Source organism: Choloepus didactylus, chromosome 3 (genome assembly GCF_015220235.1).
Source record: "Choloepus didactylus isolate mChoDid1 chromosome 3, mChoDid1.pri, whole genome shotgun sequence".
In the NCBI taxonomy this organism is placed as follows: domain Eukaryota; kingdom Metazoa; phylum Chordata; class Mammalia; order Pilosa; family Megalonychidae; genus Choloepus; species Choloepus didactylus.
In genome coordinates this window covers 73,283,865-73,294,903 of record NC_051309.1, presented here as the reverse complement: position 1 = coordinate 73,294,903, position 11,039 = coordinate 73,283,865, and the positions used below count along the sequence as shown (strand labels likewise).

Genomic DNA, 11,039 nt, shown 5'->3' with positions numbered 1-11,039 from the left:
CAAAATTTTATATTAGATACAGCCTTGATATAACCTATGTCATGCTTCTTGGAACACACAAACACATATGTATCAATAATCCTTTACTCTCAATCGATACTTTTCAACCTGCTAAAATAGTTACTCCTAAAGACTAAGCTAAATCGTTATTCATCATTCCCTTCCTCCACCAAGAAAGCATATTCATAGGATTGGCCCTTCTCTAGGCATCCATACCTTCTAAGACTCATCCCCATAACACTTGTAGAATAGGTGTTGGTTAATTGAATTATAGTCTGTAATAACTCCACTTGAAATTGAAACTGTATCTTTCTTGTAACTTTATGTCCTTTGCATAGTGTAAACTTTTTCAAATAGTAAGCAATTTCTAAAAATTGTTGAAGTTATGAAATAATTATTTATTTAGAGGGGGATTTAAAATGGATTGGAAAATGTATGAATGACTGGACATCAAACTTATATTATTAAATGAACTTCTCAAAAAATATAAATGTTCATAGATTTGGCGGATTATACTGTGTAGCCCAGTTTAGATATGTTCTTGGTCTTGGTGTGAATTCTCATGGTGTGGACCCATTGTAAATAAAATAACTTTAAGATATTGTAACAGTTATACAGTGGCCCAACTGAATCAGGCTTAGTTTTAAACTGGATTACTGGAGCCCTTTATAAGTGAAAGTCTGAAAGAGAGAAGCCACCAGAAGCAGCCAAAAGTTAACAGAGCCAAAAGAAAATAGAAAATGCCAGCATATGCACTACCATGTGACAGAAAAGCCAAGGACCAAAGATAGTCAGCAGCCAACCCCAGAATGCCAGAATCTTCTGGGAGATACCATCATCTTGCTAAAACCTCAATTTTGGACATCCTTCACCTCAAAAGTATGAGCCAATGAATTCCCATTTGTAAGCCAAACCATTGTGTAGTGTAGTTTTTGTTTGTTTGTTTGTTTGCTACTTTGTTTGTTTTTTAGCAGTTAATAAATTAAAACAATGGGCCACATAGGGTCTCCATAGGCAAGACATGTCTAATCATTACCCACAAACTGCTGCAGGTCAAAAAAAAACCTTTCCCCAGCAACTCCTCCTTTTTTGTTTCTTGTCTTTGCTAGAATCATTATAATTCTCTGGTTACACAAATTGTAAACCAAAGCACTTATTACATATTGTACCTATTATTTCTCATCAAAGAATTCTAATTCTATCCTTTCCATTCACAAACCAACATTATGTACTCACTGACATTTTCATCAAATTTAGCTTTTCTGATATACATTTCTTTAACACATAACACTATTTTGTGCTCCCTTGTCTACCACTCAAATTCTATTTAGATGGCAGAACAGTTATATTAAAGGACAAATATGGTTAACTTCTAAATCTGATTTGAAAATTTGAGTAGACATTTTATGAAAATTAAAACACAGCCTAAATTATAGAAATTGATGCTCTCCAAAGCACACTATTTCAAATAATTTTCTTTTTCTGCACTGCCCTTGTGTTAAAATCTACCCCATAAATACTAAGCTAGTAAATGTCTACTAATATAACCATCTTTTTCTCATGCTATTCTATTCACTTTGAGTACCCTCATTCTGTCAAGTCTGCTTCTAGGTTCCCTGCCAGAAATTAACAGATTGTGCCATGCCCATCAACAGCACTGAACAAAGTTCAGTGCATATTAAATCTCCTTTCCTATCTTTAGAAGTTAATGTTTAACTTATCCTTTAATTGACTGCCATTTTATATCTGTACCCAGCAGCACAAAAACTCCTGCAGACCAGTCTGTGAGAGAGCTGCTGTCATGGTGACCAAGAAGTGGGTTTCAGCACTTCTGCTTGTGCAGCTGTGCTGTGTTGGTTGTGGATTGTGTGGGAAGGTCCTGGTGTGGCCCTGTGACATGAGTCATTGGCTCAACATGAAGATCATTCTGGAGGAACTCATGGCAAGGGGTCATGAGGTGACGGTGCTGGTTCCTTCACACAATTACATCATTGACCACAACAAGCCTTCCACACCAAACTTCAAGGTAGTTTCAGTGCCAAATGATGGAGAAAGAGCTAAGAATTTACTAAATGAATTTTTGGATGAAGCCATTACTGGCATGTCAAAACTGTCATACTGGCAATCAGCAATAAAACTACAAGAGTTGGTCCTTCAGTCAACTGGAGATGTGAAATTTCTGTGTGAGAATGTTGTGTACAATCAGACACTCATGAAGAATCTCAAGGAAACTAACTACAATGTAATGATTATAGATCCTGTGATGCCCTGTGGAGACCTTGTAGCTGAGTTGCTTGCAATCCCCTTTGTGCACACATTAAGAACTTCTATAGGTAGCAAGTTGGAGAGATATTGTGGAAAACTTCCAGCTCCACCTTCCTATGTGCCTGTTCCCATGGCTGTACTAGAAGACAAGATGACCTTTCAGGAAAGACTGAAAAATCTGATGCTTTCCCTTTTTTATGACCTCTGGCTCCAGCAATATGATGTTCAGATTTGGGATCAGTTTTACAGTGAAGCATTAGGTAAGAGACTCTGCTTTTCTTTCTAAACTAGTAACCAAAGTGTAAGTCTACAATGATGAAAGAAAGCCTTTTTTAAAATTCTGTCTACCCTGCAAAACTCTTCAAGTGATACCAATGATCTGATCATTCATAACTAATTGTGGGTGTGGAGGCAAAAAGACTTTCCTGTAGTTACTGTTTCTTTAGAGTCTTCTAAACATTTCTGTGTGTTACCTTGCTTATACTTAACAGATGACTTTGAAACAAAACAAAATCTAAAACCCACAAATAGATATTAATCTAATGACGAGAGTTTGTTTGTTACATATAAGTAAACCCCAAAGAAGTCCATTACACTGAATTTCCATATAGGTTGTGGTTACACTATTATAACTTTTTTGGTAATATGAGTATAATGCTTGCTGTGTAAGTGAGATAACCTCTTTGCCTGCATACAGTAATAAACTGAAATATGATCTACATTAAAAATTTAATTTTTAATTTTCTACATTTTTTACTTTGCTTGAACATTCCTTAACAACTTTTGAGAATGTTTGAGAATCACTAATTATCACTTTTGATTTTAAACAATTTCTCTTGTAAAACTGTACCTGTCCTTCTTACCCATTTCATAAATTTTAGATGGAATTTCAGAAAATCTTTTGTCAACTATTTCATCATGGCTGGTCATACTGAAGAGTTTCATGGATGTACTATATTTCTTGGGAGAGTGTTAACAGAGCCCTCAAAAGTTAAATAGAGACTATTAAAAAACTCTGTCTCTGGAAATGGTAAAAGAGAGTTGATTTTTCCCTTCAGTGAATTAATTTCTACCTATTTTAAATTGGTTGCCATTTCTCCCAAAAGGTGTATGGTTTTGTAATTTTTATACACCCAGCTGTTATCTAAATTAATCTCAGGAAGGCTTTCATTCCCTCATCTTTTAGAATTACCTAGGGACATGAACTAACAATGGAAGGGTCATATTAGACATTACAAATATTACCTAATTTAACTCAATGACTTTCAAATGAGAAATTGTTTCACAGAGTATCAAAGGAATCCACTTCAAAAATTCTTAGCTTTAGACATGAATGAATTTATACTGCATTGATATCACAGAAAATAATTTACAATCACCAAGCACTACCTGTTTTTCAGGATTATGTTAGGCATAATAGGTTTGAGTTAAATATGACAAGGATCTTGCCCTCAAGTCTGTGTTCAGAGATAAATGGAAGAGACAAATTTCTATATATATCACTGTGAATTCTTTGGAATATGAGGGTTATGAAGAAACCCCTCTCAGAGGGTAGAAGTTGAAGGCAAGAAGAAACAGAAACAGAATTACTGGGGAAGAAAAGGGAAACTCATTTTCCATTAAGCAAGAATGTGTACTGACAGTAACTCCCATTCTTGTGCTACTTATTATAACAAAGATTTGCAATATCATTCCCCCGGTGAAAAGAAGTGGATAGCTCTAACTTTCCTCAGTTTTGCATCTTACTGGCATAAGGCCACTTATTAACCCTGTCTTTTTACCCTAGTCCCGCATTCTTTATTATATGTTTAATATATATTTTTCTGCTTCTGTTTTCCTAATCTTCATTTTCTTCTACCTATTCCTACATTTTTAACCAGACTGAGAGAAAAGGTCATTCTGTCTATAAAATCTTTTGAAGTTTATTATTAATATCTGTAAGATCTAAGAGAATCTTTATTTCACAGTTTGTAAACAATTCTGGATTACATCAGAGCATAAAACAATAAATATTTAAAACAAATAGTAAAAATTCCTGTTTTGCAACATCTTTGGACCACAGGCATCAGATTTTGCATTATACAGGACATTTTCATACTGACCTCTGCCTCTTGTCATATTTTGGGGCTTCTCTCCACTTTAAAAAAAAAAATTAGTTTTTTTATAGACACTGTAGGTATACAGAAAAATCCAGTAAATTATACCCACCTATTATTGAGTCTTTACAATTCTTGAAAGAATGTTAAAATATTACTATTAACTATAGTCCACTGTTCACATTAGATTTATTTTTCCATATACCACACTATCTTCTTATATTCTTATATTTCATAAATTTCTTATGATTTATGAAAGAATATTCTTCTACTGTACTTCAATAACCCAAGTCCATCGTCCACAATAAGGTTCACTGTTACGCAGTCTCACGTTTTATCTTCTTTCATTCTAGTAGCATACATGAATTTTCCCTGTCAACTACATTTACATACATAATTCAATGATGTTAAATACTCACAATAATGAGCTATCATCACCACTGTCCCCTCTCAAACCATTAAAATCAGCCGAAATGAAACCTGTGTACAAATTAAGCATCAACTCATTCTCTACCACCAATCTCTTCCCTGGTTATCTGTAGTTTAGATTCTAACTCTTTGAGTTTGCTGATCATAATTAGTTTACATTAGTGAGATTATACAATAGTTGTTCTTTTGTGTCTGGCTTATTTCACTCAAAATAATGGCCTCAAAGTTCATCACTGTTGTTGCCTACATCAAGACTTCATACTTTTTAGAGCTGAATAATATTCTATTGCATGTATATACTGCATTCAGTTTATCCATTCCTCAGCTGATGGACACTTGAGTTGTTACCATCTTTTGACATTTGTGAATAATAGTACTATGAACATTGGTGTTCAAAAGAGTCTTTGAGCCCCTGCTTTCAATTCTTCTAGTTATATATTTAGTAAGTGGATTGCCAGATCATATGGCAATTCCACACTTAGCTTCCTAAGGAAATACCAAAAACTGTCTTTCATAGTTGCTGCACCATTTTACATTCCCAGCAGCAATGAATGAGGGTTTCTATTTCTTCACATGCTCTCCAACACTGGTAATTTTCTGTTTCTTAATAGTAGCCATTCTAATAGTTGTGAAATGATATCTCATTGTGGTTTTCATATGCATTTCCCTAATAGTGATGTTGAGCATCTTTTCATGTGCTTTTTAGTCATTTGTATTTCCACTTTGTAGAAATGTCTATTCAAGTCTTTGGCCATTTTTTTAATTGTGTTTTTTGTTTTTTTATTGTCTCATTTTAGGATTCTTTATATATTCTAGATATAAGACCCTTATGGAATATATATAGTTCAAATATTTCTCCCACTGAGTAGGTTTTCTTTCTATTTTTGTGTCAAAGCCCTCTGCAGCAAAAAAGTTTTTATTTAGTAGGTTCCATTTATATATTTTTTTCATTTGCTACTTGTGCTTATGTGTGAAGTCTAAGAAAACATTGGCTAACACAAGATCCTAAACATGCTCCCCTACATTTTGTTCTAGGAGTTTTATACTCTAGGCTCCTATATTTAGGTCTTTGAGCCATATTGAATTAATATACATATGAAGTAAGAAAGGAGTCTTCTTTCACTTTTTTGAATATAGATATACAGCTCTCCCAGCACCATTTGTTGAAGACACATCTTTCCTAATTGAGGGGAATTGGCAGTCTTGTAAACAATCAATTGATCATAGGTATGAAGACCAATGTCTGAGCTCTCAATTCAATCCCATTGGTTGAGATATATCCTTGTGCCAATACAATGCTGTTTTGACGACTGTAACTTTGTAATATGCATTAGAGTCTGGAAGTATGAGTCCTCCAACTTCATTCTTCTTTTTAAAGATGACTTTGGAGATTCAGGGCTCCTTATCCTTTCAAATGAATTTTATGATTGGCTGTTTCATTTTTGCAAAGTAGGCTGTTGGAAGTTTAATTAGGAGTTTCTTGAATCTGAAGATCAATTTGGGCAGAACTGACCTGTTAACAATATTTAGTCTTCCAATCCATGAGCATGGAATGTCCTTCTATTAATTTAGTCTTCTTTGATTTAGCCAGGTATTGTAGTTTTCTGTCTATAGATTCTTTATACACTTGGCTAAATTTATTCCTAGATATTTGATTCTTATAGTTGCTATTGTAAATAGAAATTTTTCATTTCCTCCTTAGATTGCTTATTGCTAGTGTATATAAAAACTACTGATTTTTTTTAAATTTTTAACTAGTTTTGTTTTGAGATATTTCCACAAACCATACAATTCATTCAAAGTATACAAAGACTTTCAGTATAATCACAGAATTGTGTATTTAACAACACAATCAATTTTAGAATATTTTCATTATTCCAAAAAGAAAAACCTCATATCTCTTATAGCCCCATTTTATTCACAGTTAGCAATGGTGTAGTAACTTTGTTAAAATTGATGAAAGAGTATTAAAATATTACTGTTAATTTTAGTCCATAATTTGCATTAAGTGTATTTTTCCCATTCATAACCCTATTATTGACACCTTATAATGGTGATGTAGATTTGTTCTAGTTCATGTAAGAACATTCTTATATTTGTACTATTAACCACAGTCATCATCCACAACAGGGTTCACTGTGTTATACAGTCCCATATTTTATCCTCTAGCTTTACTTCTAGTATATACATAACTCTAAACTTAACTTTTTAACCACAATCACATAATTAAATCTATTAATTACACTCACAAAAATGTGCTGCCATCACATATACCCATTTCCAAATTTTACAATCAACTTAATTAAAAACTCTATGTAAATTAAGAATCAGCTGCCCATATAGACACTCATTCTATCTGCTGGTAACCTATGTTCTTGAGTTTAACTCTTTGACTTTGCTTATTAAATTAGTTCATAACATTGTGAATGCACAATATTGGTTCTTTTGTTTCTGGCTTATTTCACTCAATGTAATGTCCTGAAGGCTTAGACCTGTTGTTAGTTGCATCAGGACTTCATTCCTTTTTACAGTTGAAAACATTCTATTGCATATATACTACATTTTGGTGATCCGTTCATCAGTTGATGGACACTTGAGTTGTTTCCATCTTTTGGCAATTGTGAATAATGCCACTATGAACATTGGTATTCAAATGTCTAAGTCCCTGCTTTCAGTTCTTCTGGGTATATACCTATTAGCAGGGTTGCCAGGTCATATTGCAATGCTACACTTAGCTTCCTGAGGAACTGCCAAACTGTCTTCTACAGCTGCTGTGCCATTTTGCATTCCCACCAACAATGAATGAGGGTCCCTATTTCTCCAAATCCTCTCCAACTCTTGTAGTTTTCTGTTTTTTTAACAGTGGCTTTCTAGCAGGTATGAAATGATAATCTCATTGTGGTTTTGATTTGCATTTCCCTAAAAGCTAATGAAGACAAGCATCTTTTCATGTGTTTTTTAGCCATTTGTAAATTTTTTCTCTTTGGAAAAAAATGCCTAGTCATGTCTGTTGCCCAGTTTTAATAGTGTTTTTTGTCTTTTTATTGTTGATTTCTTCATGTATTCTAGATATTAAACCTTATCAGATATATGGATTCCAAATACTTTCTCCCACTGTGGAGTGGGCCTGTTCATTTTCTTGACTTTTGAAGCACAAAAGTGTTAAATATTGATGAGGTCTTATTTATCTATTTTGTTTTTGTTTTTGCTTTTACTTTTGGTGTGAAGTCTAAGGAATCATTGGTCACCAGAAGAGCTTGAAGAAGCTTCCCTATATTTTCTTCTATTGGTTTTATAGTCCTGGTTCTTACCTTTAGGTCATTGATCCATTTTGAGTTAATTTCTGTATAAGGTGTGAAATTGGGTTCCTCTTCCATTCTTTGGCATATGGATAACCATCTCTCCCAATACCATTTTTTTGAATAGACAGAAATGACCCAGTTCAGTGGTCTTGGCAGTCTTGTCAAAAATCAGTTAGCATAAGGAAGAGGGGCAAAACAGTGGCATAGAGAGGTGTGGAATTTAGTTAGTCCCCTGGAGTAATTAATAAACAACCAGGAACAACTAGTAAATAATCTAGAACAACTGCTGGGGGATAACCACGACTGTCCATACATAATACACCAACCTGGATTGGGTTGGATAACTGAGATCTCAGCATAAAAACTGTAAGTAAAATCTGCAGAACCATGCCGGAACCCCCCTCCCCCTCATATCAGGCTGAGCTGCAAGACCTCACTGTGAGAGAAAGCAGTGTTCCTGGAGTGAGCAAACATAGTGTAACCTAGCTCCAACTTCGGTTTTAATTAACAAAGGTGGACTGTCAAATACAAGCTACAAACATAGACAAATGCGCAACAAGCAGCAAAGTACCCTGAGGTCACTCCCAGGGGAGAGGAGGTGTGGCTGATGGAAAAAAATAATAATAAAAACAAATACAGAGGCTTTTAGAGATGACTGAAAGTAGAGAGCCAAAAAATGCCTCTGCCCCAGGAAAGGGAGCCCAGAAGACCAGGTGCTCCCTCTGACTGATGGGTGAAACTGGGGATGATAGACTGACTCTGAAGGGGGGGGAGGTTCATTCCCTTTTTCCCTCTCTCCACTCAATGGAGAAAGGCCCAGCCATTTTCAGTTTGCAGTGCTCTGACCCAAACAGGGTGAAGAAAACAGAGTCAGAGACAATAAGGAGTAATTCAAATGCAGAAAATAACTTGCTAAGGGGTGTATCTTCCCTAAGAGGAAGGAGATGGGGCCCAGCTCTAGTCCCTCCCCTCCCCTCAGAACTCAGAAATGAGGGTCTGGGGAAAACAGTCAAAACAGAAACAACCTAAGCTGAGAAATAAAGTGACCACACCTTTTTACAACAGTCACCAGTGGGGAGTGACAGACTGACAGGCACTACCTGCTGGGCAGGTTAGGGAAAGCATAGTGGCTGAGGGGCTCTTGGGAAACCCTGTCAATCATCTAAGACACAGCCTTAGGGAAATTTGACACTGAACACAGCACAATTCTGAGACCTGAACCTCTTCTGGTCTGGGAAAATCTGATTGGGATAACCAAGGAAGCCAGATGCCTAGACAACAGAAAACTACAGCTTACAGTAGGAAAAATGAAGATATGGCTCATTCAAAGGAACAAACATATCTCAGTTGAGATACAGTTAAGATATTGTCTCACTTTAATGAAAAAACCAATTAAAGATTTTCAAGTAAATATGCTAAATCCATTCAAAAACTAAGTCAAAGAGTTCAGGGAAAATATGGCAAAAGAGACAAAGGATATAAGGAAAACACAGGATGAACATAAGGTAGAAATCAAAAGTTTTAAAAAAACAGCTGGTAGAATCTATGGACGTGAAAGGCACAACACAGAAGATGAAAAACACAATGGAGACATACAATAGCAGATTTCAAGTAGCATAAGAAAACATTCAGGAACTGGAGAACAAGACACTTGACATCCAACACATGAAAGAACAGATAGGGAAAAGAATGGAAAAATATGAGCAACATCTCAGGAAATTGAATGACACAGAGAAGCACAAATGTACATGTCATGGGTGTCCCAGAATGAGAAGAGAAGGGAAAAAGGGCAGAAGCAATAATAGAGGAAATAATCAATGAAAACTTCCCATCTCTTATGAAAGATATAAAATTACAGAACCAAGAAGCACAGTATACCTCAAACAAAATAGATCTGAATATACCTACACCAACACACATAACAATCAGATTATCATATATGAAAGACAAAGAGAGAATCCTGAAAGCAGCAAGAGAAAAGCAATGCATCACATCCAAGGGAAGCTTGATAAGACTATGTGTGGATTTCTCAGTAGAAACTATGGAGGCAACAAGGAAGTGGTGTGATATATTTACCATATTGATAGAGAAAAACTGCCAACCAAGAATCCTATATCTGGCAAAACTGTCCTTCAAACATGAGGGAGGGTTGAAAATATTCTCTGACAGACAATGAGAGAGTTTGTTGACAAGATACCTGCTCTACAGGAAATACTAAAGGGAGCACTACAGACATATAGGAAAAGGCAGGAGTGTGAGGTTTGGAACACAATTTTGGGTGATGGTAGCACAATAATGTAAGCACACTGAACAAAGATAACTGTGAATATGGTTGAAAGAGGAAGGTAAGGAGCTTGTGGGACACCAGAAGAATTGACAAAATATAAATAATGGAATGGTATAACTCAGTGAAACCTAGAGTGCTCAACAGTTGTGATAAAATGTACAAATATGTTTTTACATGAGAGAGAACAAAGAATGTCAACCTTGAAAGGTGCTAAAAATCAGGTGGTATTGGGGAAAAATACAATCAATGCAAACTAGAGACTATAATTAATAGAAACATTGTATGATGCTTCCTTTAATGTAACAAGGGCAATATATCATAGCTAAATGCCTATAAGAGGAGGATATAAGAGATGGGTATGGGACTCTTGACATTGGTAATGTTGTCTGACTGTTTTATCGTACTTTAGTTTAATTCTATCTTTCCCTTTGTTGATTTCTAGTTGTCATGCTTTTTCTTTCTTTTTCTTTTTCTTTTGTCTCTTTACCTTCTTTGACTCTTCCTCCTTCTTTGTGGAAGAAATGGAGATGTCCTTGTATATATCACAGTGATGGTGGTGAATACATAAATACATGATTATACAGGGAAACACTGATTGTTTACTTAGGACATAAAAGTATGTTGGGTGAACAAAACTGTCTTAAAAAAAAGGGTTGATGA

The 11,039-nt window shown here is 35.2% G+C and overlaps 1 protein-coding gene across 1 annotated transcript in view; it reads left to right on the top strand.

Moving 5' to 3' along the window:
• The first annotated feature begins 1,786 nt into the window (after window positions 1–1,786).
• Window positions 1,787–11,039, top strand: part of LOC119529478 (UDP-glucuronosyltransferase 2A3-like) — a 65,033-nt gene continuing 55,780 nt past the window's right edge. The window contains exon 1 of the mRNA XM_037829922.1: window positions 1,787–2,525. Within this exon, the coding sequence (XP_037685850.1) occupies window positions 1,802–2,525 (724 nt within the window). The 5' untranslated portion in view covers window positions 1,787–1,801. The remainder of the gene's footprint in view (window positions 2,526–11,039) is intronic.